Below are 27,674 nucleotides of genomic sequence, written 5' to 3' on the forward strand. Positions count from 1 at the left end.
AAAGTGGCAATTTTTTTCGTCAAAATAAAATTTCCTGTTCCAGAAGTTTTGGGTTGTAGAATAAAATGCGGTGAAAGTCGGTAACAGGGGACTTATTGTCATCTAAGCACGACACTTACTTCCAACTTTACTTGAAATATACTGTCCTCGATTGAATGCGATTGAACTTCACCAAGTTTAATTGTTCTCCACTGTTGAAACCTATCTAATACGCGTGAGATCTAGGCCTACCATAAACTGATTTATATTGATATGAACACAACTTATTTATACTTTCTGTCTTGAAACAAACGATGGTGATCCAAGGTTGATTACGGTTCAACCCGGTCGCGCAAAGAACAGTATTCTGAACAGTTGAATTATAAATTCTATTCGAACAATTCTCAAATTGCCCTTTACTACCTTGATGAAAAAGTTCCCGGAATTTATTCAGAATAATAAAAATACAAGGTTATTCATCAAAATCGATATTGTAGGCTACAAAGTACTCCCCATCGACTGCAACACACTTATACCAGCGCTTGATCTAATCTTAGAAACATTTTTCATATTCAGTTTTCGGTATGGACATCTGCAATTTTTCCATAATCTCATCTCGGGTGCTGAAACGCGTTCCACGGAGCGGAATATGAAAAAGTCACAAGGAACCAAATCAGGTGATTCGGTGATTATGATTCGGAAGGCTCATGAAAAAGAGAAGCATAGCGAGCGAAGTTGATTTATCAAATGAAGGCAATGAGTGGTCATAGTCTGAGCTGTATGGAGACGACTGCTAGATACATAATAAGCGGGTGTAAGAAAAGTACTCCACGGAACACCAATTCAATTTTCATACATAGTTTAATTACTCATTCAGGAAAGAAAGAAAGTCCCGGGTTGGCGGTTCAATGTATAAGGCACTGGTCTTACAAACCAGTTGTCGTATGTTCGAGCCCCGACCTAGAAGAATTCGTAGTGTCAGTAGAATCGTAGCACCAGCCATGCAATGGTTCTGTACACTCTGAATCGGCTGCGAAGTCTGTTGAAACAGAAGGTTAAATTCCACTACAGGAATGTAATACCAAGGCTTTCCTTTTTAGTTACTCATTCATTCTTATTTAATATATATTTCGATGAAAGCAATAAAACAATATGATTTTCCGAAAATGTTTAATGAAGGGGTTCTCTTCAGGATATAGCAAGAAAATGAAAATATTAAGATTAAAAGAACATGTTGTTCGTATAGAAAATCGACGATGCGAATTAATACGTTCTTGTTGGGTCTTAGGGACTTGCTGCAGGCGCTTTGACTTGATTTCTATCTGGTTTATAGTATTTCTTAGGACTGCTAGCTAACCTCGAAACCTCCAGAGTACCCCGCAAGATGTTGAAGTTAGAAACGAATTACAACCGTCCAATGGAACACATGTTCACTAATGCATTCCCTACATCATTTTTTGGTAAATCGAGCCAGGCGTGCGGGCGTGTGCAAATAACATAAGGAATATAATTCTTCTATCATTATTAATTACGTCAATACTCAAGCCCTGAACCCAAGTTGGAGATGGAAACGCATGGTATTTAGTTCTAATGGCATGTGATATATGATTTTAGAACTAAATACCATGCGTCTCCATCGATGATGGCAATTTGATGGAGACGCATGGTTTTCCGAATGATTTATTTTTTTAAAGTCTGATATTATACCCATCCACATTTTTTAAAAATCTGAAAAAGTTACAGCGTTATGTACTCATAAATGATTTATTTTTGATGTAAAATCTAGAGTGGAACCAAAATTGTAAGAGCGATGGAAAAAAATTCGAAAATTTGGAACATTTTTTTCGCATGAAACGCATTTTGAAAATTTCTGCAAAAAATCAGGAAGGTTTCCATAATTCCTAAAACATTCCTGATTTTTTCCAATTTTTTTGCTAACGGGGTTTTTGAAAAATTTAAATAAAATGAAAATCAGAAGAGCCACCCTAACTCCACCAATATGGCAGTTAAAGGGTTAAAATTTTGGGAAAATCATCTCCAATATAAACCCTTTCAAATAGCGTATATCAATTTTTTTCTGTTTGGGGGCAGTTTCTATATGGAAATCCGACTACACCTTTTGATAATTACGTTCTTTATGGTGGTCTCAGATGGACGGTTATGTTGCACCATAAATTAAACAGTTTTAATTTAACACTGATTTTGAAAATAAATTTTCGTGACTATTTGCCAAAAAATACTGCGTGGAGATGTCACTTTACATTGTCAAAACAACTTTCAGTCAATAGAATAATCTCTGTGGAAAAAACTTTACACAATACCCGTACAATTTTTGTGCCGTATAATGTTTATATATATATGTATATATATATATATATATATATATATATATATATATATATATATATATATATATATATATATATATATATATATATATATATATATATATATATATATATATATATATATATATATATATATATATATATATATATATGTATATATATATATATATATATATATATATATATATATATATATATATATATATATATATATATATATATATATATAAATATATGGTTGTCTTTATTTGTGGATTTTGATGATGAAACAATGTTGTTTTATGTTATGACTTCGCAAAATCGAAACGAAGCGGTGAGGCAAAAATGGCATCTAGACGTCATAATTAAATAGAGGTTTATTTTTTACCAAAACTTAATGATGTTATGAAATTCAACACTATTTTCGAGTACGTACCAATGAAATAGACTAAAAATCTTCAAATCTCGGGCATTATCAATAACCACAAATACGATATCAAAGACGATGTGTACATTTCTAACGATGGATAACGAACAATAAATTTACTCGTTAAAACATTCCTTCTAGGTCTGAAATGCACAGCTCGCATCATCTGTACTGTGAATGTACAGTACAATCAATCTCCGAAATCGAAACAATTTCTGATGCCAAAAGTTTTAGAGTTGCATGAAACGTCGAGATTTGTGTGTCATCTTGAAAAATTTTGTTTTTCGAAAAATCGACTTTCTGGGAGTATTCAAAATTTTTCTAATTTTTTTTTGAGATGACACTAAATCTCGACGACTCATGCAATTCTAAGGCGTTTGACATCAGAAAAAAATTTACAATTTCGGAAATCTCATGTGGTAATTTTTCAAGATCGAAAATTTTCAAACCTCAACCGCCGGGTAGCACCCCTTACCTATGTCCGATTTAGCTCAAATTTAGCATTTGAGGTGCTTAAACTTTTGAACAATAGCTCTTAACGAAATTAGAGGTGATCCCAAAACATTGGCACCCTTATATACATTAGAGCGATAAAAACAAGGTGTTTTGTCGGTTACGTCACTTATACCATTATATCTCCGGAACCCAAAGTCGAAATCACTTGATCTTCGAACATAATCAATGGCTCGATAGTATCTTTCAAACGAGTCTAAGCTTGTTAAAATCGGCTCAGCCATGTCCGAGAAACTTGCCTGGTAAAAAAAAACAATCCGTTTAATTTTAGCCATTCCAGAAGACTATGTTCTATGCCATATTTTTGTAGTTTGTATAGAAGTAATGGTCTGCCAGTACTGTCGAAAGCTTTACTAAAGTTACTAACAGTAGTGTTGTTGTACCGTTGAATTCCACTATGTCACGTCATTACACTCTCACAAAGTCACTATTTTCCGAAAGTGTATCAAACGTTATAATACAGATACGTATTTCGGAATGTTATTTACATCCTTCTTCAGTGTATCGGTTTTATAAGTTTATTTAGTTTACTAAAGTTTTTACGTGTTTGTCCTAAATTGTCATGTAATAAATTCTAAGAGATTTGTTATAGTTGAGAGGCCTTTGAAAAAGTCATGCTGTTTGTTAGTTATTATATTCTTCAGTTGGTAAATAAGTTTTTCGTTTACAATTTTTTCAAATAATGTTGGAATGCAAAAGATAATGGCTATTTCACGGTAGTTCCGAATGTTAGGTCTTAAACCAGATTTAAATATTGGTACAAGAAAAGAAGATTCCCATCCGTTATTAAGTGATAAGTTAAAAAGTAGTTGTTGTGGTAGTGTAAGCTCTTCAGTAAGATTTTTTAAGCATATTGGTTATATACTGTCAGGTCCAGGCCCTTTTGAGGCGTCTACGTTTTTCAATGCTGTCGAAATGTCATGTTCTGATAGATAGTTTACAGAGGTGAGGTTGGAAAATGCAGGTATGAAAGAAAAGTTTTAACGGTCACGGTCAGTTTCTGAATAGGATGTATATACTTCTTGGAAAAAATTTACAAATTGATTGTAGATTTCTGTACTATTTTTTCCTTCATGTCCGACGAGGTGCATACGAGATGAAAAATTGTTGCTTTTTAGTTTGTTTTTAGGGTAGTTAAAAAAATTCTTAGGACAAGTCTTTATTTCGTTTTCAATTTTGCGTTTATATTTTTCATGTGCTGTATTTATGGCTATTTTGAGTTAATTGCATAGGTCTGTGTTATTTTGGAGTTGAGCGTGATTTGTAGTTTTGGTGGTTTTTTTTTCTTGTTTTTAAGATGTTTCAGTTGTGAATTGAACCACACAGGTAATTGGCTATAATGATATTTTCTTCTTCTTGTCATCGGTAAAATCTCTCCTAACATATTTCTTTACAATTTGATAAAATTTGTCTACTTCGTCATTGACATTTCTTTCTTCATTCAATTCGTTTTGCCAATTATTTATAATTAGTCTACGTCTTAATTATACTTAGTCCCGGGTTGGCGGTTCAATGCATAGGACGCTGGAGTAGGATCCATAGCCCTAGCCATGCAATGATTCTGTACACTAAGAATCGGCTGCGAAGTCTGTTGAAACAGAAAGGCCAAATTCCACAAAAGGAATGCAATGCCAAGACTTTGACTTTTAGTCTACGCTTTACTTCTTCAAAGTCAATTTTATTGTATTCCGTCACTTTATCTTACTCCAAGTAGTAGGGAAGGGATGTATTGTGTGTAAATAATTATCATTCAATTGCAGTGTGAAATGCTTCATTATTCCATAATAGCAGGTTTGATGCATTCACACAAAAGTCGTCTGTGCAATATGTGAAAAGAAGATCTAGATATGCGTTTTGTCGTTGGATGATTGGTCTTCATGTAAGCTAGATATAGTCGCACGATGTTGAAATTTTTTGTATCGCGAAGTCTAGCTTTTAAAAACCGACCGTCGCCATTTGCAGACTGCTCAGTCAGTCGCACAATAGGTGGCCGCATGGGGTCCAGTACGAATTGACTGTCAGTCGTACTGTCGAGCGATACAGCCGGTATCCCGAGTAAAGTCTAACATCAAAATGAGAACAAATTGAAATCTGATTATGATAACAACATCAGATTGAAATCCTAATATGATATCGACTCATCATATTTTCAATTGGTATCACAATATGTTATCACTTTGCTGTTCGCTTGAAAAAAAACTTTCAAGGCAAAAGTTTTGCGATACTCAAAAATCTGTTTCAATCCACCTAGTGGTGTAATGATGCCTTTCTCATGTACATATAATATTGTGGTATTCCATTCAAAATTTATCTCTTCGATTTTTGAAACAAACCAAGAGATTGTTTGTGCATTAACTAGTATAACATACAGAATAAAACAACGCTTTGATTGCGTGAGTCATCCACCTTTTCACAAACCAAAGAACCGACCACCAACTAACATGACACACAAACTCTTCTAGTACGCACTCTAAATTACGATTTAAATGTTTGTTGTATCCGAAAATATTTTAAGTGACGGTGTATAATATTGAACACACTTTACCCTATAATTCCGGAACCGGAAGTCGGATCCGGATGAAGTTCAGGAATTCCGTATGAGACCACGAGACCTTTCATTTGAATCTAAGTTTGTGAAAATCGGTCAAACCATCGCTAAGAAAAGTGAGTGAGATCTATTTTGGTATATATGACTACTATTTCCGGTACTTCCGGAACCGGATACCGGGAACCAGGATAGCCGGAATCGGTTTGTTTAGTTGCCTACTGATAATGACTTTCGATTTGTGTGGTTTTGAGACCAGTTTAGAAAATTTTTTACGTTATTTGTTTCGCCGGTTCAAGTGACGGTGTACAACATTGAACACACTTTACCCTATAATTCCGGAACCGGAAGTCGGATCGGGATGAAATTCAGGAACTACGTATGAGACCACGAGACCTTTCATTTGAATATAAGTTTGTGGAAATCGGTCAAATCATCGCTGAGAAATGTGAGTGAGATCTATTTTGGTACATATGACCACTATTTCCGGTACTTCCGGAACCGGATACCGGGAACCAGGATAGCCGGAATCGGTTTGTTTAGTTGCCTACTCATAATGACTTTCGATTTGTGTGGTTTTGAGACCAGTTTAGAAAAGTTTTTACGTTTTTTGTTTCGCCGGTTTAAGTGACGGTGTACAATATTGAACACACTTTACCCTATAATTCCGGAACCGGAAGTCGGATCCGGATGAAATTCAGGAATTCCGTCTGGGGCCACGAGACCTTTCATTTGAATCTAAGTTTGTGGAAATCGGTCAAACCATCGCTGAGAAAAGTGAGTGAGATCTATTTTGGTATGACTACTATTTCCGGTACTTCCGGAACCGGATACCGGGAACCAGGATAGCTGGAATCGGTTTGTTTAGTTGCCTACTGATAATGACTTTCGATTTGTGAGGTTTTGAGACCAGTTTAGTGAATTTTTTACGTATTTTGTTTCGCCGGTTTAAGTGACGGTGGACAATATTGAATACACTTTACCCTATAATTCCGGAACCGGAAGTCGGATCCGGATGAAATTCAGGAATTCCGTATGGGACCACGAGACCTTTCATTTGAATCCAAGTTTGTCAAAATCGGTTCAGCCATCTCCGAGAAAACCTAGTGAGATTATTTGACACATACACACACATACACACACACACACACACACACACACACACTGATATTGCTCAGCTCGATGAACTGAGTCGAATGGTATATGACACTTGGCCCTCCGGGCCAATTTTCACTAGTCGGTTTTTCAAATGATTGCATAACCTTTCTATATGAGAAAGGCAAAAACGAAAACATAATCAACAACTTAAAGGACCCATTGAAATTGGACAAATTTCAAATGGCGACACAAAAATACAAAGTTAAGTTTCAATGGAAGAATTATTCCTTCAATCCTATGTTGCCTTTTACAAAAATACTTTGACATCCTATCGAGTAGACTTGTAGCAGTTGACCGCAACCATAACCGTGAAGAAATTATTTATTTCAACACTTTTTCAGCTTTTACGCTAATAATACTCCTTCTTTTTAGTCACATCTGCGAGGCATTGGGTAAATTGGCGATCATTGATACCACGTTTGTTTGAAGCTGGCCAATCTGAATAGTGGCTTTGGCATTCCTATCTTGCAGATCGTCAGCCGTAGAAGAAGTTTTTTTAAGTGTTTGAAATGAGAAATATATTTGACGTCATCGATTTCTTTTTAGACGTCCCAAAGCTCAATTCCAGAATCTTTTGACCATTATTTTCGGGGATCTGGATGGCCAAAATAATTTTTGTGCACCAACTAACAAGTCCTTCAAATTAGATCAGTTCACTTTTAAAGAACTCGCTCTTCTTTAAATCGTAATTTTTTAAATCACAATTCAATTGATGGAGTAATGGATCTTTCAATATGCAAATCATACGTAATTTGGTATTACATTACATTACATTGTAGGGTTGAATTGAAATGAATATCGTTTATTTTAAGCCAGCATAGTAGGGTTATTGCATCAGTAGAGTCGTCATGTTAATTCACGGACTAGTCGACTCCCAATCAACGATTTTTGGTAAAATTGAATGCAATGTCTTTGCTTCGACTGTAAGAAACAATATACCGAAGAAAAAATAGTTCGACAATTGTGCGATATTGCTGTTATAGCCACGAAAAAAACTCGAAACAAATTTTCATCTAACTCGTAGAGTCAATGTAGCTCTCGAACAGAGACAGTAGATCTCACTCTAACTTATGATTTAGTATATAAGATCGACTCACCAAACCCGTTCGGAAAATACCCATAACTTTAATTCCAACGGTATGGAAAAATTCATTGTTATCGAAATTCGAACTATTACTACATTGAATGTCTCAGATTTCAGAATCTAGAGCTAAATCTTAATAATACTTCATTGGTTTATAGGTGCCACCGAAAAAATATATGTTTTATTTTTCTATTCCTAAGTAGTCCACAAACTCACTCTTCAAAACAATTCTCATTCCTAGTTATAAATGCTTTAAAATTCATATACTCACTAACGCTAAACACTATGAGAAGTATTTTATCAATCATGTAATAGATCTTAGAACTTTAATATACTTTTGCAATGAAACCGTCTAATCAAATCTGCATAATTTTGAGTCACAGGACTCGTTCTGCATCAAACGATCGTAAATTATAAGTCTACACAAGAACTAAAAATTTACTGAAGTCATTATGGTTCTATCTGTGGTCAGAAGCACAACGTTCACAGTATTGTAGGAGACTTCACTGTAAAACGCTCGGTCTTCACAGCATCTAAATTCATATTTCAAAGTGATTTCATGTGCGAGCTGTGTGAGATCAAGTAGATAACTCAATTTGTTATAATGTTCGAATGCTACAGCTTTGGATATGAGAAGGACAAAGAAAACATTTTCATACTGTGCTCAAATAGCCACACTCGCTTCGCTCGCCTTCGAAGCGCCATTCGGTCGATTGTTGTGCGGTTTCGACGTCATATTCATAGATCCACACCTCATCACCAGTTATGATGCATTCGATAAATGTGGGGTTACTATCTGCGTTGGAAATCATCTCTTTGGCCACATCAACACGACGCTGTTTTTGAATGAAATTCAGCTTTTTTGGCACCAGCCGAGAAGCGATGTGTTCGGCTGATCCATAAGAGATGCCCAACAACACAGCAATCTCTCTAATCGGTACAGAACGATTTTGCAACACGATTTGCTTCGCCGAATCAATGTTTTCTTCAGTAACAGATGTTGTTGGGCGGCCAGGGATCTCATCATGATCAAAGCTTGTACGACCACCTTTGAAGCGTTTATACCACTCGTAACAGTTCGGCTGAAAAGTTCGTATCGTTTAATAGAAACACACATTTTTTTGCCAAAATTCGTTTTTATTATTCAACATAATTGCCATCAGAGGCGATACAGCGATTATAGCGATCTTCCAACTTTTCGATACCATTTTTGTAGTACGATTTGTCCTTTGCCTCAAAATAGGCCTCAGTTTCAGCGACCTCTTCATTGCTTCTAAATTTTTTACCAGCGAGCATTCTCTTGAGGTCTGAGAACAGGAAAAAGTCACTGGGGGCCAAATCTGGAGAATACGGTGGATGAGGGAGCATTGTCTTAATGAAACAAAACTTTTTTCTTCTTTAAATGAGGCCGTTTTTTTGAAATTTCGTCCTTCAAAAGCTCTAATAACGCTATATAATAGTTACTGTTGATGGTTTTTCCCTTTTCAAGGTAGTCGATGAAAATTATACCATGCGAACCCATTTTGCACAAAGCTTTCTCATATCCAAATATTCGTGAATAATATGTCCAACACGTTCCTTTGATATCTTTAGGGTGTCAGCTATCTCGATCAACTTCACTTTACGGTCATTGAAGATCATTTTGTGGATTTTTTTTCACGTTTTCATCGGTAACGGCCTCTTTTGGACGTCCACTGCGTTCATCGTCTTCGGTGCTCATATGACCAGTACGAAATTTTGCAAACCACTTACGAATTGTTGCATCGCCCGGTGCAGAGTCTGGATAACACTCATCAAGCCATCTTTTGGTATCGGCGGCACTTTTTTTCATCAAAAAGTAGTGTTTCGTCAAAACACGAAATTCCTTTTTTTCCATTTTTTTTTTCACAATAACAAAAGTAGCTTCACTCAAAATGCAATATCTCACAAACTAATAATCAGACAGCTGTCAAATTTATACACGTATCTTTTGAAGGTTGGTACTAACTGAAAATGGTATGGATTTAATTCTAGTGGCGCCCTCTCATAGAAACGATACGAACTTTTCAACCGATCTGTTATGCCTGTGTTTTTCCTAGACACGATTCACCAAAGGCCTTTTCTAACATTTTCAACGTTTCGGAACACTTAAATCCATTTGCAACACAAAATTTGATGCACGCACGGTGTTCTAAATTTTCATCCTTCTTTGTATAGACGTCAAACAAAAACTAATCGTACGATATGCGTCAAAATTTTACAGAATGTGTATGAAAGTGTTGCCAACGTTGAGAGAATAAAAGTTTACTGATTCGACAAGCGCGGGAATTTTAAAATGAAAATTCCGGTATTTTTTTATCATAAGGTATACGAACAGCACAACATCAAATTGAGTTTTCGTTTTGATCTCACACTCTAATCGGGACTCGAAATTGCGCCAGTGCAATTGATTCCGAATGGTAATGGTTCGGCGATGTTGTTTTCTGGGTGTTGGACTGTAGATTTATTGTTACTACCTCAAGCTGGGATTTTTCCGATAAGCGTTTATTGTTTCGCCCTTTTTTTAAGTTTACAAATCTTGAGGTTATACTGACATTTGTACTTCGCTTTCCAGAAAATTGAATTCACGCTGCTGCCAGTAATTCCTTGTCCGAAGGTAAGGCATTTTTGATAACCGACGGTGAAGGTGGACTAATTTTATTGTAGTTGCAGGTGATGTTATTGATATTAGAGATTTTATTTTTTGTTTTGTTACTGTTGCTCTTATTGTTGGTGTTGAAGTTGTCGTTGTCATTTGATTTACTCTGTTTCTCCTGAAAAAATCTTCTCTATTTTTTGCCTTAATATTTTAAGCTTGTACTTTTATTTACGTTTACCTTGGACTTGCTAGTGCATTCTGTTTATTCAACATTCAACTGAAGTTGTTTGAAGAACTGCTTAGTAAAATTTATGAAAATATTAGTTCTGTGAGAAAGACATCATCATACTAAAAGGTGTACGAAAACAATTGTTTTCAGTGCAAAAGTGCAATTCGACTGCAAATTTAATGAGGTTGCATGGAAGCCAAGAATACTGTTTTTAATAGAAAAGAAAACGAAAAATTTATAAAGAAAAAACAATAGTTATCTTTTATCGAAAATCAAAAGCACTGATTTGAAAGAAATAGTACAACTCAAGTTCAATAAGCATTCCCATGGCCACGTCATTGTTCGTTGCTCCAAGCATCGACCTTCTTTCATTTACACATAGAGCACCTTCTTCTCTGTGATTCCATCAGTTGTGTAGTAAAAGCTCTTAGTTTGTGTTTATATTGCGCCATTGAAGCCCAACAAGCTTTTCATTGAGAACCTATGCCGATTCTGTGCCATATGATTTCGCCGAAGCTGTTCCGAACGATCCCGAATGTTCGTCCTTTTTGCAGCCATCGACCGAGAGCCCGGTCCCAACCAAAAACATTGCGTTCGTGTTTGAAGGACTTCCTCCGGTGTACGCTGACGGAGGCTCAGTTCAAATCGCAACGTCGGACGGGAAACAACGCGCACAACAAACATTTCACGTATACACATAAACAGTGCTGTACACCTACTCCCCCACCAGACTATTTCCGCTAACGTCACTCTCGACAGAAATACCCATCCACCTCACACAAAATACCACCCACCTCATAAACCACGAAATATACGGCGGTCCTTTCCCTTCGAAACGTGCAAGTGTGACATAGCAAGGAAGAAAACTTTCGAGTTTAGCATATTTGTTTGTGCATTTCCCGTTGCCACCATCGCCGTCGTCACCGTTGTCGTGGACGTTGCCGCCGCGTCGTTTTTGGTCATCGCTTTTCCCGCCTGTTCGGTCGCGTAGTTCTAGAGCTAATTGTATATAGTGTGGGGCTCCTATCGATTCTCGTTTTCGATTGCTCCTGCTGGAATGAAGCACCGCAATTGACAATTTTCCTTCCCGTCGTCGTCGTGGTTGACGTTTGCATCAGCGGCCTAGCCGTGTTTGTAAAGTTTTAGCCTAAGTAGTGTTTGTGTTTTGTTGGGTCATCAGTTCAAGTGAATTGGGAAAAAGTACGTTATTACGTGAATAGAATAACAGAAGTTATTTGATTTTGTGTGACTGTGGCCGTAAATAAGCATCGAATTCGTTTGGGATACGTTTTGTAAATAGCACTAAAGAACTGTTTGTTCGACTGTCTACAACTGCTTGCATCACTTGACAATTTATCTGTCACCGTAAAAGTGAAATACTTTTGATTAGAACGGAATACTCTACCACATATAAAACTAGAATGAAAATGACTTAACCAGAAAGAAGACGACGTTCGCATTGAAAACTGAAGAGTAATATCACAAATTGCATCACATAGAACTAGAATTATTTAAAGATTAGCAGATTACAGATAGATGCGTTGAAGATGAAGAAATTGGGTCGTTATGTTCGGATATTCAATTTCTGATTTTCCATATGGGATTGTTAGATAACTAATATTTGATCAGTTCTGAACATGAACAAAGATCTAATGATTTAATCGAATAAATTTCGACCTTAATTGCATTTGGTCAGAAAAAAATTCTGATTCTTCAAACGCATGTTGAATTTCGAACTCGAATTCGTTATAGCAAATATATCAAACTTTATTTCTGTGATTGTTATTTGTCATCGATGTCTATCACTTTTATTCATGTGGAACGAATTAGATTTCCCGCTATGCTTTGCGGTCTATTATTGAAAAAACAAAAACAAAAACATACACAACGGCCAATATCATTTTGGAACATCAGCACAATTTTTTGCTGCTGCTGGTAAAATGGATATTTGGATTTATGAATCATGAAAAATTCAGCTGAAAGATGATTTATACGGTTGTTGTTCAATTTGTTTTTGAACTTTAGATATTTGTTGTTGTTGTTGTTGGGTACGCATGAAATATTTGTTTTTAGATTTTTTAAGAGTGATGACAACTTTCTCATAATGCTCCAATTTTAATAAGTATTACTAAGATATACTTAAAAAAAATCATTGAATCTTGGAAAAACGAAGAATACAGTCAGTTCCGTTTTTTAAAGTTTTCGATCACCAGTTCTGATAATTCTGGGAATCCGGTATAACCGAAATCGGTTCGTTTTGTCAGTCAATGAATAAAATACAATTTGTAATCGTATTTGAACAAAAAATTATCGTCGCTCTAAATGAAGGTTTCTAAATTTAAACTCAAACCATGAAAACCAACATAAAGATATTCGATTGACGTTTTCAAACACCAGACTCCAACTTTATCTTTATCATACATTTTTCTAGAAAACTATATACATCCCTCGATAACATATCTTTACAATAACTTTTGACACTATAAGTTCTTGCTTCGTAGGTTGTATTCGAAGTATGATCGTGTATGTATTACGCAATGGTTGAAACTCATTTCACTATTATATGCACTTCCGGCACCGGAACCCGAGAACCGGTATAATCAAAGTCGGTTCGTACGGCCACCAACTAATATGACACACAAACTTTTCTAGTACGCACTCTAAATTACGATTTGAATGTTTGTTGCATCCGAAAATATTTTAAGTGACGGTGTACAATATTGAACACACTTTACCCTATAATTCCGGAACCGGAAGTCGGATCTGGGTGAAATTCAGGAATTCCGTATAGGACCGGAAGACGTTTCATTTGAATCTAAGTTTGTGGAAATCGGTCAAACCATCGCTGAGAAAAGTGAGTGAGATCTATTTTCGTATATATGACCACTATTTCCGGTACTTCCGGAACCGGATACCGGGAACCAGGATAGCCGGAATCGGTTTGTTTAGTTGTTTACTGATAATGACTATCGATTTGTGTAGTTTTGAGACCAGTTTAGAATTTGTTTTACGTGTTTTGTTTCACCGGTTTAAGTGACGGTGTACAATTTTGAACACACTTTACCCTATAATTCCCGAACCGGAAGTCGGATCCGGATGGAATTCAGGAATTTCATATGGGATCGGAAGACCTTTCATTTGAATCTAAGTTGGTGGAACTCGGTCTAACCATCGCTGAGAAAAGTGAGTGAGATCTATTTTCGTATATATGACCACTATTTCCGGTATTTCCGGAACCGGATACCGGGAACCAGGATAGCCGGACTCGGTTTGTTTAGTTGTCTACTGATAATGACTATCGATTTGTGTAGTTTTGAGACCAGTTTAGAAATGTTTTTACGTTTTTTGTTTCGCCGGTTTAAGTGACGGTGTACAATATTGAACACACTTTACCCTATAACCCCGGAACCGGAAGTCGGATTTGGATGAAATTCTGGAATTCCGTATAGGACCGGAAGACGTTTCATTTGAATCTAAGTTTGTGGAAATCGGTCAAACCATCGCTGAGAAAAGTGAGTGAGATCTATTTTCGTATATATGACCACTATTTCCGGTACTTCCGGAACCGGATACCGGGAACCAGGATAGCCGGAATCGGTTTGTTTAGTTGTTTACTGATAATGACTATCGATTTGTGTAGTTTTGAGACCAGTTTAGAATTTTTTTTACGTGTTTTGTTTCACCGGTTTAAGTGACGGTGTACAATTTTGAACACACTTTACCCTATAATTCCCGAACCGGAAGTCGGATCCGGATGGAATTCAGGAATTTCATATGGGATCGGAAGACCTTTCATTTGAATCTAAGTTGGTGGAACTCGGTCTAACCATCGCTGAGAAAAGTGAGTGAGATCTATTTTCGTATATATGACCACTATTTCCGGTACTTCCGGAACCGGATACCGGGAACCAGGATAGCCGGACTCGGTTTGTTTAGTTGTCTACTGATAATGACTATCGATTTGTGTAGTTTTGAGACCAGTTTAGAAATGTTTTTACGTTTTTTGTTTCGCCGGTTTAAGTGACGGTGTACAATATTGAACACACTTTACCCTATAACCCCGGAACCGGAAGTCGGATTTGGATGAAATTCTGGAATTCCGTATGGGACCGGAAGACCTCTCATTTGAATCTAAGTTTGTGGAAATCGGTCAAACCATCGCTGAGAAAAGTGAGTGAGATCTATTTTCGTATATATGACCACTATTTCCGGTACTTCCAGAACCGGATACCGGGAACCAGGATAGCCGAAATCGGTTTGTTTAGTTGCCTACTGATAATGACTATCAATTTGTGTAGTTTTGAGACCAGTTTAGAACATTTTTTATGTTTTTTGTTTCGCCGGTTTAAGTGACGGATGAATTTCAGGAATTCCGTATGGGACCACGAGACCTTTCATTTGAATCCTAGTATGTCAAAATCGGTTCAGCCTAGTAAGATTATTTGACACATACACACACACATATATACACACACACACAGACATTGCTCAGCTCGATGAACTGAGTCGAATGGTATATGACACTTGGCCTCCGGGCCAATTTTCACTGGTCGGTTTTTCAAGTGATTGCATAACCTTTCTATATGAGAAAGGCAAAAATATGAAAACATACCACTTCAACATGACCAAAAATCCTTTATTTAACACTAAAAAATCCAGGGTAGTGCAAAAACTGGAAGAGGGAAAAAATATGTTTCAAAATTTTATAGTATTTTTTAATGAAGAAATACATATTCAAAAATTTTGAAAAATGCATTAAACATACTTGATTTTTGTCAAATTTTTCGGAGAAACAGTTTCTTCAAAAATCAAATAATATAAAAATCAATAGAACCACCCTAGCTCCGTCAATATGGCAGTTAAAGGGTTGAAACTTTGAGAAAATTGTTTCCAGCCTATGACCTTTCGAATGTGGTATAACAATATGAATTCCCTTTGGAGCAGTTTCCACATGGTTATCCTGCTATAGCCTCTACGTTAAACAGCTTCAATGCGCAACTTAACGGTTCAATAAGTTGCCCGAAATTGGTTCATTTAGCCATCAATTAACATGAAAAAAAAATAATTTGGAATCAAATTCAAATGATTCTAAACTTTTTTGCATCGTCGCCTTAAACACTCATGGCCCGGAAACACTGCAACCAGAAAACGAATTCGGATCAAATTCAGGAATATTGCATAGGACAACGAGACTCCACTTTCGAATCTAAGTTTGTGAAGATCGGTTGAGCTATTTCTGAAAAACACGAACTGAGTATCATTTTGAAGTTTATGATCATTTTTATTTTCCGTACTTCAGTAAGAATGACCTACAAATAAAAAAAGTTTTGTGCTCAATTTATAACAATTCCTATGATTGTTGCATCATCGTTTTATGTGAGAAAATTTGAAAAAAATAGCATCTGTTTGAAATTTTAAACACTCATCCCGGTATTACATAGCATCAAATCATCATTCATTTGAATCTAAGTTTGTTGAGATCGATTGGGACATCTCTGAGAAAATGAAGTGAATTCCATTTTGCAGATTTTTACCACAATTTACGGTACTTTCGGTACCATTGTCCGAGGACTGGTATGCTCGTTGTGAGTGTGGTCATCAACTTACAAGACCAGCGAACTAGAGTAATTTACTAACTGTTTTTGCGAAATTAGTTCATATGTACATGCAGTTTTTTCACTTTTAACTCTGTAATTCTGGAACTGGAGGTTTGATCAATATGAAATTCAAAAACATTTTCTAATCCACCTAGTGGTGTAATGATGCCTTTCTCAAAATACTTATATTTACATAAACATCACTAGAAGATTCTGTCAAAAATTCTTTTTCAAACTTGAATAAAGTCAAAAACTTTTTTGAGTATAAACTACCATAACCTTTTCAGTTTGTAAACAGTTATGTCAAATTAATATAGATTTGAATGTTGCAACCCTGCATTCTATACAAAATTAAACAAAGCATGCTGTGTGCTAAGCGGTAGTGTTTTCTTCTTCTGTACCAGCACGTACCCATGCGTGCCGGTTTTGCATAATTTTGTATGATAATTTGAAAGTTTTGCTACTCATCACCTATAATTTTGAAACCGGAAGTCGGATCTGGATGAAATTGCACAGTATCTTTTGAGTCACTAAGAGCATTGATTTGAATCATGATTTGTGAAAATCGGTGTAACCGTTGCTGAGAAATCGGAGTGAGTTCCGTTTTTGGAGCGTGTCTTCACTATTATCGGTGCACTCAGAAGTGGAAACCGGGGACTAGTAGTCCCAAAAAGATTGATATATAAACTTACTAACAAGGTCTGCACTTTCTATACAGATTTGCACCTCGTTTAGCCATCAATTGTGAAAAAATACTCATGAAAATGCAATTTCTTCATTATCGCGCTGTAACACCGGAACCGGAAGTCGGACTGGATCAACTTTTCGGCGACTTTTTAAAAAAATTCAAGACGTTATATATGCATCTTAGTTTTTAAGAATTCGTTAAGAAATTTCCGAGAAAATTCAGTGCGCATTTTCTCATAGATTTGCACCTGTTACCTTCTAGAACCGGAAGTCGGATAAATATAAATCGAAGTCGAATGCAGCAATGAATTTTACAAAATGCAAAACAAAAATACTTTTCAATGCACCTGAAACGTTCGAAATTCTTATTTGCAAGAAAAGTCACTGAATGTACACAAAGTCAAGTGAATGTATACAAAACAATATAATAATTACCCGGGTAACAAGTTTTTATTGTGCTGACTAGATATATTGATAATATAACTATTTAAATTCATACTGAAAATATTGTATTTTCAAATAGTTTAGGATAACGTGAATTAAAATATTTGACGCCTAAACATTGTAGCTGAAGTGAATAAATGGTGATTTTTGTTTATTTTCTTGAAAGTGCAACCCTAGCAAAAATATACCTCATTTCTACCGTATTTTTGTGGTGAAAATTGCCTTGATTCAATGAAATATTTCGAAAAAATTCTGCTGTAATCTGTAATGTAATGTTCAATTGCACTAAATCGTAGCATTTTCAAAACGATTTACAGGACAATTCGATGTGTGTTATGGAAGCGCATTGTGTAAAACGAGCTTCTTAAACCCGGCAAAACAATTAATATCGTCCACTACTTTTAACAGGTGCTCAATATGAGCACCGCATTAATCCAAAAACGGCCAGAATTAGCTCGAAGACAAGGCAAAGTCAGTATGACTAGGCAAGTTCACATTCTGCCAGTAATGTAAGAAACAATCTCTGCATTTCTCGATCAAAATTAGATTAGGTCATATGTGCCAATGACAGTTTCTCTTTGTTTACTTTTTCTTTCAATTATTATGGAATATTTCTGTATGTTTTCGATCATTTCGTCAGCACATATTGAAAGATGATAGTTTTCGTTATTATTCTCTGTAAATAGTTACAGAGGATTACTAAAAGTATCAGAATTAGCGAAAATTCTCTCTCTTCATAGAAGGGTAACGCACCGGTTGAGGAACATTTCCAAACTTTCGAGGATGTATGGGAATTGATTGTTGAATGGATTTCAATGAAAGGTGAACAGTTCGTTTCAGATGATATCCATCAATTGCAAAAATACAAACGAGCCAATACTTTGGATACAAAATATTTAGTCATCGTTCTCCAACTTGATTATTTTTTATGATAAAACTTGCGCTACTGGTAAATAATGGATTGAAACGGAATTTTTAAAGGATTTGATGAGTCCTCTGGTGAAACTGGGTATGAATGAATGTATGTATGTATGCACCTATATGAGAGCGAAGATGAAAATATTCTAAGTGCAATAAGTCGTTTGCATTGGAATGTATCCCAACGGAAACTTAGGAAAGCTTTTACATGCATACACTTGGATGTGGGGCAAAAGTTTCGATTTATTATCGAACATGCTTCTCGAAGTAGTAAAACGTTCTCTTGGAGGAAACAAGTTTGTATACCATGTGGTTCCGCTGTATCGTAGAAAAGTATTAGCTTATATGGAGAAGTATGCCAACAACGTTGAGTTCTCGGTTCCTCGGATCATGTCTAAAGCAAGTTTATAGGTGTTAGTAATTTTTGTATTACGTACTTCATGTTTATTACGTATACCATAGATTTAGTTCCACACCACAAAAATGCAGATTGTAGAATTGCTTGAACTTACAATGAATAGTATTGATGTCAATCTATATAATTAAAGTTAACTTTCAAGTGATGCAGTTAAAGATTATGCACGGAAAGAAATTCGTTACTGCTGTCATGATTAGAAAATCATGAAACCAATTGTTTTAATTTATCATGAAACCATGAGCAATAACTCTTCTCCCATGAAAATTAATCATGGTTCGAAAATGCGTTACTTGAAGAATGCTTTTCTTCTTCGTAACTCTAATTTTACCGGTTATCACTTTGAACCCTCTGCCTCAAGTGATGTGATAGATGCTTAATAGATTAATGGCAAAGCAAAAAGCAGACATTGAAAAGCAAGACCTACTGAAAATGTTTACTTGATCCTGAAGCATGTTCATTTAATAATCGTGTTGTTTTACCTACCGGCTGATAGAGAATTAAACATAGCATAAAAATAAAGATAATAACCCGAATATTGACATCATAAGAGACTAAGCACGGTTACGCTTTTCATTTGAAAAACATCAATGTTACATTTAGTTTGAATATATTCTTACATATTTGATGTGACCGTTGTTGCTAGAACAATATTCCGAGAGCAAGTGTAAAACAAAAAATAAATTCAATTGTGAATTTGGAACACCATCTAACGAAAATAAAAAAAATATTTTGTTCAACCACTTTGAATAATTTGTTTCATAGATATAACAACACAAGCTGCATTGATTTACCTTAATATTATAAATAAGACGATTTGTTTTGCAAGAATTTGACATAGAGTTTCTTTTTAAGAGGTTTGTTTCACACGTGTTTTTTCGTGCAATTCGTTTAAGTGTTTTAATTCTAATACACAAAATCAAAACTGAAGCAATGAACGCAAGTAAACACGTTATTTTAGGCGTCGTCGTATTTCAAAAACATAGTATTTAAGTGGTCTGATTAAAAGAAGTTCGTCGTACTTTTTACTGAATTAACATCGTTGCAAAAAAGCAAACATAACGCCTGAATTTATGTTGCAAAAAGTACCATTGTAGCAAAAACACGCCTGAAGTTATACCCACCAAAGTCAAGAACGTTACATCTAAAATTTCATCAAAATCAGTCCAAATAGATTATGATCGGAGAAGTTTTAATCATGATGTATTATCATAACATGAAAACATATTATTTTCCCCAAATCATGACTCGCTTTGCTCATTTCTAGAATCGGAATTTTTCCCGTGTAGGTAACAATAGTCATTGATCTTGTTCAATACAAAAAAATACTGTTGATTATTTCTTGGAAATTATTCCTTGTTGACAGTTTGGCCGGTCGGAAAGAATTCGAAGTGCAGCACACCTTGATAATCAAAGAAATGGTCGTCCTGGATGTGGTTCGTCGTCAACGCGCTCTCGACCCTTTTTGAACAACTTATACCAATCAAAAACACTTGCTCGCGACGAACAATTATCATTGAAGGCTTTTTGCAATATTCTGAACGTTTCGGCATCAGAAACTTGATTCCGCACACAAAATTTAATGGAACTTTTTTGTTGAATAATTTCACTCGTCGTAAAAATCACCGATTGCTCTTTTAATACTTCAAAAAGACAGACGTATACTAAACACTAATGAATATTTTGACGTGACACTTGTCACAGATGCCACTGACAGTCATACCAACATAAAAAAAAATTCGACGAATAAGAAATACGAAATGTAATTCAAAAGTCTTACTAGTTTTTGCCCACAGTAGTACGATGTACGAAGAATCATCACCGTTCCACGCTATTCATATTTATGTTATCTCTCACAAGACATGTCAGTGTTTTCATCGCTTACATAAATAACAAAGCAGGTTCATGTATAATCTTAGGTTACTGTCAGAGTGAAAGCGTCACACGAAGCGCCGAGGCGCGCATGCGAGCTAGTTGCAGTTGATCAAAGCAAACCTGTCAGAGGGAATGCGATGCGAAAACAGTATATCGCATTGAATCGCATTGCTTCGCTACGCGATCCGCGCTCACTCTGACATCAACCTTATACCTGAAGAAAAGCGTTCAGAATTATTTGAAAATAAAGGTGCAGCTTTGGTAACTTATGTCGTCAAACCATTTGTTTTAAGCTAGTTTCGAAATTAGTTTCAACGTTCTTGAACTGAAAATCGAGTCAGTTTCGAACAGGTTTTTTATCAGGTTTGCTCAAATCCCCGTTGCTAAGTGCGAAACTAACACAGTTTCTTGAATCGTGTTTGTTTGATTAAACTACCCTCGTTTCTTCAGTTTTCTCAAGCGAAAACGACATTAAATATTGTCAAACTTTGTTTTCCACCACAGCATGGGACACTAACACTCATGGGATGCAGTCCGAGCTGCACCTACTGATTCGGCTGAATTTTTATATTCAGTGCAACCAGTCAAAGGCACGTGTAAAATTAAGTTTATTCAATAATATATGCTCAAACAAATGTAAAGTATGAATTTTTTTTGGAAATATCAATTTTAATAAATTTTATGTAAATTTTAAAATTATATTCGATACATTCTTGATTTTTGTTACATAGTAAAACTTTTAGCTACACTGTTTCAGTGCATAATAAAATAATCAAAACTAGATATGTTTTGTTAAAAGCAGTTTTCCGAAAGAATAACATGTCGTATCCATTTTCTTTGGCTTTTTCAAGCAAAGTTTTCTATTTCGCTGGAATAATAATTAAAGATATGTAAATCTTTATAGTGTAAAAAAATCTGTGAGAGAAAAACCATATGGAAATGTATCAATTGCTGATGGAATGTGATAGTGCAAGAAAACTGAGACCAAACTATTTTTTGCAAGCAGTTTTCAGCAAAATGGAAAAGGTTTTGTTAAAAATTTACACTTTTCCTAAATTGCAATTCAAAACAAAAACGACTGATTTGTTTAATTTTCAACTAGGGTAACGGCTCCCTATGTAATCTCTTTGGTAAGGACGTTACGTCAAAAACCTGATTTAGCCGCTAAAATCACATTAATTACTTTATATTTAAGTTTAATTCTGATTCACATTTATTGAAAATTTAGCTAACATTCAAAAAGCAGCTAAAAACACTTCTCTGTTCCTAATTTCATCTCCATTAATTTTTATTTATCCCCTCGTAGGTGCTATATTCATTAGCGATTGCGATAGGCATCGAAACATAATATTAAACTATTGCACTCTCAGGTTCAAAACATCACAATTCTTCTTAAAAGGGCCTAGTTCTGGCTGTGAGACAACGCACGATATTTTTGGAACCATCTTGGAATCAATTCGATTTTTGAAAATGATTGGATCTTTTCGTTTTTTTTCCTTTTACATTTAAAACCGGGGGCGGCCCGTTTGGCATAACGTCATTGTTTGGAATGGTTTTTTGGCATAACAGTTATTTTGCATAATGGTCTTTTGGCATAATGGCCATTTGTCATAATGCCATTTGTCATAATAATAATTGGATTTGCAATATTTTAATCTAATGTTAATTTTCGTTTGTATTTTGATCGAGTGATGTTGTGCAAGGAAAACTCGAACGAAATATGTTAATATTATATTCGGTCCAAATATTTCGATAATATTAGGTGAAATGGCATTATTATTTTTTATTTTTAAATTTCTGTAGTAAATAGCACACTATCATTTTATATAAGCAACTCACTTAGTGCTAGCACAATATTTTGTTCGTCATAGATGATTCAGGTCGAGACGGCCGAAGGCGGCGAGTACGCCTGCAACCCGCATATTATGCCAAAAGACCATTCTGCCAAATTACAATTATGCCAAATAACCACTATGCCAAACGGCATTATGCCAAACGACTTTATTCCAAATGTAGTAGCCCCTTCAAACCCTTACTGTAAGGTTATGCTGCATTGACCCTTTTAAAAATGTGTATCAGAGGCACAGACGATGAAACACACGCACACACTTAACAAAAATACTTGTTGATGGTAATTTAGAGAAGAAGAGAACTATTTTTTTCATATCATTATTAGCGAACTAGGCATCCTTGCAATACGAAATGAGATGAAAACAAAGAACAAAGAAGTGAATTAAGTGAAAAATTTTCATTTCATATTATCGAAGATTTTCATTGCTTAGCGGGTAATTTTAAAAGTTTTCAATCGTTGATTGAACGTGGTAATTATGTGAAATAGTGATATTGTTTCGCGACGAATCAATTAGTAAATATTCAGAAACATGACGAGCTGTAAAACTTGAGACGAAAATGTTTCCCAAATTGGAAAAATAATTATTTTTAATGAAAGGCATCTTATCTATCAAACCATTATCTAACTGTTGGAGGTTTATCGATGTATATAATTTGAAAATTACGTTTGGTAATACAACTTTTTACAATTTTTCTGTGATAAAGAATTCACTCTAAAAGTATGGAATATTCTAAAATGATCATGAAATTCATTCCAAGCCGAAAACTTTTGAAACTCCCAAAAAAGCATTGAACTAATATTAGCAATGTTTTTGCAATTATGCAAAGTTGATTTATTCAATCTCCTCACCACATTTTGTACTATCCCGTGCACACTTGCGACATCTTTCTAACACAAATCGTTTTTGAACATTTTCTCTTTTTTCCTGAGCTTACCTTTCATAACTTTTGCCCGAGTTGGCGGTTCAATGCATACGGCGCTGGTCTTACAAGCCAGCTGCCATATGTTCGGGCCCCGACCTGGAAGGATTCATCGGAATCAGTAGGATCGTAGTACTAGCCATGCAATGATTCTGTACGCTAAGTATCGGTTGCGAAGTCTGTTGAAACAGAAAGGCCAAATTTCATAAAAGGAATGTAATGTCAAGACTTTGCTTTGACCTTTCATAACTGCCCAGAATTTTTCAACTGGGCGAATGGTGTATGAATGTAAAAAGTTATGTTCTTTCAACAATTATTACTGTAAGCAGTTTAAATCATCTTGATTATGAATTATGAAATTGTTTTGACTTCAAAAATACTGCCATCTTTCTAATGCATATGCCATATTCGAACGATAATGTTGCCAAAAATAAACTGTGCTAAAATCAAAACGAGACAAAATGTCATGAAAAAGGATGTTTAAGTACTTAGAAAGAATTGCATACAACAGTATTAAAGATCGTATTTCACTTTGCTCCCAAACATCGCTTAAGCCCAAAACTCCTGCTACTGGAATAAGAGGAAAGGTCGTTTACACAAAAACAACAATATATCCGTAAAAAATAGTCGGACTCTGCCAGTGTGTGGCTTTTTGAATAGCTATTACCGTGTGGAATTTACGCCTCAAAACAGTTTTTGTTTACAAGGTCAAACATTTTGACATAAAACGAGGAGACCTTCCTTTTGCGATTAGTTTTATCAAAATTTTCCCAGTCATCTCTGAGATCTCGACCTTTTTGTTAACACCACACACGGACGTTCTCTCAATTCGATGAGCTGAATCGATTGGTGTTGAAATTCAGTACCGGAAGTTTTTTTTTAATTTAGAGCGAATTTTATACCTATTGTTTATATTTATAAAAAAGGTTAAAACGTAAAGGAGTCATTTTCTTAAATCGTGTTCGAATACTATGTCATACTATTCCACTTTCAGTCAGAACAGTGTCATAGAAAAATGATAATTCTTTTCACGTGCAACCAATGAATCGTATAGCACTGCTCATAATCATCCGAATACGGATTTTTTTGTCCAGGAAGCTCGCTTTTTGTTAGCATTAACCGGGAGAAAACAGTTGCTCGTTCATTTCCCGTCCTTTTCTTTTATGTGATTACCTCGTCTAATTTGATAGTATTTGCTTTTCGTCTTATTTTTCATTGAGGCAAATAAACTCTGACTCGCAGTATAAATTCTTGGTTTTGTGGTTTCCTTTGCTCTAAGGGGTACGTTCGATGATTGATACCACTATTGAATTTCAGCAAACCTCAAATTAGTTTACTCACTCCACAATGAAACAACAAACGAATGAAATCAGTATTCAATCATATTCAGCAGCATCTAATACGGAAATCCGCCCTCCAAGCACAATTTTCCAGTGGAAACTTGACGTGCCCAAACGATCAACTATTATATTAAATTATAAGTCATCCTTGACATGCTACCAGCTGTGCTCGGCCAAGCATATCGCTTTCCATTGAAAAGTAACCTTGGGCGGAAAAAGAAAGTTTCTTCACTTGAGTTTCTTCTTTTTCCACCCCATCGCTGAAGACTGCTTCCGCCGTGCTATCGATGACGATGATGACGAAGACGAGGACGACGACAACGACAACTAGTCCCCAATTCGTTACTTGTTTTGTCACAGTTTTCCACGTGCTTCTATAGTCCAATAGACCTTGGCTAGGCTGAGCAAGATCTTTTAGATATCGGATTTCCTAGCAGCGGATGAAGAGAGCTGCTCTGGGACAGCGACGAAGTCGACCCGCAAGCAAAGTGATTAGATTGCTAGAACGAATAGGAAGGATTAAGGTACGCCAATAAAGTGTGATGTATGTGTATATTTCAGTGTGAAAGAAAAACAACACGTCCTGCCTATGAAGGATTTGCGTCCGATGGAAAGTGAATGAAGTGAAAATCGATAGCTCGGCATTTCTCTTTTTTGGACCTGTTCCACAAATTTTGCCTACCGCTACGTTTTATGTAACCGTTCGAACGTCAAACTAAACTTGGATGGAATTTTACGGAATTCAATACACCTGCCCGGTTGGATCGAATGAAAAAACAACATCAGATGGAGAAGCGGAATAGGCGTAGGAAGTGACTGTTTCTGTTCCAGTGTAGTTTGATTCTGTACTGATATTGTTAATGCATTAAGGTGAGCCAATAATTTAAACCAAATCAGTAATTGGTCACGTGATTCTGTGAGGTGTATTTGACATATGGATAATAGATTCATTTTTAAAAGAATTATAACCTTGCCTAAAAAGTATTTTTATAGTTCAAATCGTTTATAGTAGTAGCCACATTCCTTGAAATGAGAAGTTAGCTCACACGATAGAAGCGATCCATCTGGAGTTTAATTTTTTTTCAGCAGCATAAGTTACTATCAAACTTTTACCATAAAATCGCTTCATGTATCGTACCAACTGATTACAAATACCCAAGTGATTTATCGATTAATTGCGGTATGAAGTATTTCTAACGAAATGGTATTCATTACTGTAGCTAACATTAATCACTAAAGAGACAATGTTCGATGAAAAGATTATCTGATGGTGTTACGGATCAAATGGAAGTCGCAACAAAATTCATTTTACACAGCGATTAAATAGTCGATACCTGCTGCCGTGATTCATTTTGCCATAATTGGTTCTAAAGAAAGGAATACAAAGAAAAAGATTTGCCTTTCTATTATTGTGCTATAATTGATAATCTGAGTTGCTTAAGACCATCGTCCAAGTATCATGCGCGCGGGTGGTTTTGGGAAATTTTCGATGGAAAAGTTGAAAAATTTGCCATAACCAAAAACATACAGACCTCTGAAAAACTTTTATCTATCTGCAGGGCAAAACTGGTTGAATAATTCGGAGGATTCTCCGAGTGTTATCAACAATAGCTCTGAAAAATGAGTGATTTTGTGATATTTCACTCATTTCCATCGAAAATATGATAAAACCACCCGCGCGGACGATTGCCTTAAGAGTTTTCGGTACGAATTTTTGATGCTTTCAAAGCTATCTTCTAAAAAATTCTGTAAAAGCGCTTTTGGAAATTTATTTTTTAAAGAAATGCGAAATAAGTGTCTTAACTAGGCAATATCTAAAATAATTTAAATCCAATAACATACCAAAGCTCAACAGTATCTGAAAAAAGCTCCAAAAGCTCAACAGTATCTGAAAAATACCATTCCACCTCTTGTTGCTTAAAAGTACACGCGGATCTTTTGGCAACTTGAAGGCATAGAAAAAGTTCCGAGTGATCTTTTTAGTTTCATATAAGCTGAACAATGTGCTCCAAAAACTGCTTAAAAGTTCGTTCAGTTGCGTATGTTAATAATTACATAAAACGCGGACTTAATGAAAAATCGATTAATTGCCTTAATCGATAGATATTGCTTCTGAGAACATCATTTTCAAGTATTTTTTTCGAAAGCAATATGTGTTCCTATCAGTTATATCGTGATCGGGCTGTTCAGTACAGTGGAAATTGATTTCGAAACAAATTCGAATACAACGTACCATTTTCGGAAATAAGCTTGAAACCGCAAATGGACTAGAGGTATTCATTACACTTTTGAGAAGTTTACTTTTATTTATACCATCACTTGAGAAAACATGGCCTTTAAATTTAGTCGCTTCTGGATATAATAATCGATATCATTTTCATTCTTCTAACTTTAGTATTCTTTCTTCTTTCTTCTTTCTTCTTTCTTCTTTCTTCTTTCTTCTTTCTTCTTTCTTCTTTCTTCTTTCTTCTTTCTTCTTTCTTCTTTCTTCTTTCTTCTTTCTTCTTTCTTCTTCTTTCTTCTTCTTCTTTCTCTTTCTTCTTTCTTCTTTCTTTTTCTTTCTTTCTTCTTTCTTCTTTCTTCTTTCTTCTTTTTTCTTTCTTCTTTCTTCTTTCTTCTTTCTTCTTTCTTCTTTCTTCTTTCTTCTTTCTTCTTTCTTCTTTCTTCTTTCTTCTTCTTCTTTCGTCTTTCTTCTTTCTTCTTTCTTCTTTCTTCTTTCTTCTTTCTCTTCTTTCTTCTTTCTTCTT

At 35.4% G+C, this 27,674-nt stretch overlaps 1 protein-coding gene across 2 annotated transcripts in view; it reads left to right on the forward strand.

The window, feature by feature from the left end:
* LOC131434863 (uncharacterized) overlaps positions 1-27,674 on the forward strand; it is a 351,398-nt gene that overhangs the window by 44,842 nt on the left and 278,882 nt on the right. The window contains exon 2 of one of the 2 annotated variants that reach the window (XM_058602082.1): positions 10,627-10,668. In XM_058602082.1, coding sequence (XP_058458065.1) covers positions 10,627-10,668 — 42 coding nt within the window. Of the gene's footprint in view, positions 1-10,626; positions 10,669-21,805; positions 25,798-27,674 lie in introns of those variants that run through there. The other variant, XM_058602083.1, reaches the window with a different exon arrangement.

This window comes from Malaya genurostris, chromosome 3, assembly GCF_030247185.1.
Source record: "Malaya genurostris strain Urasoe2022 chromosome 3, Malgen_1.1, whole genome shotgun sequence".
NCBI lineage: Eukaryota > Metazoa > Arthropoda > Insecta > Diptera > Culicidae > Malaya > Malaya genurostris.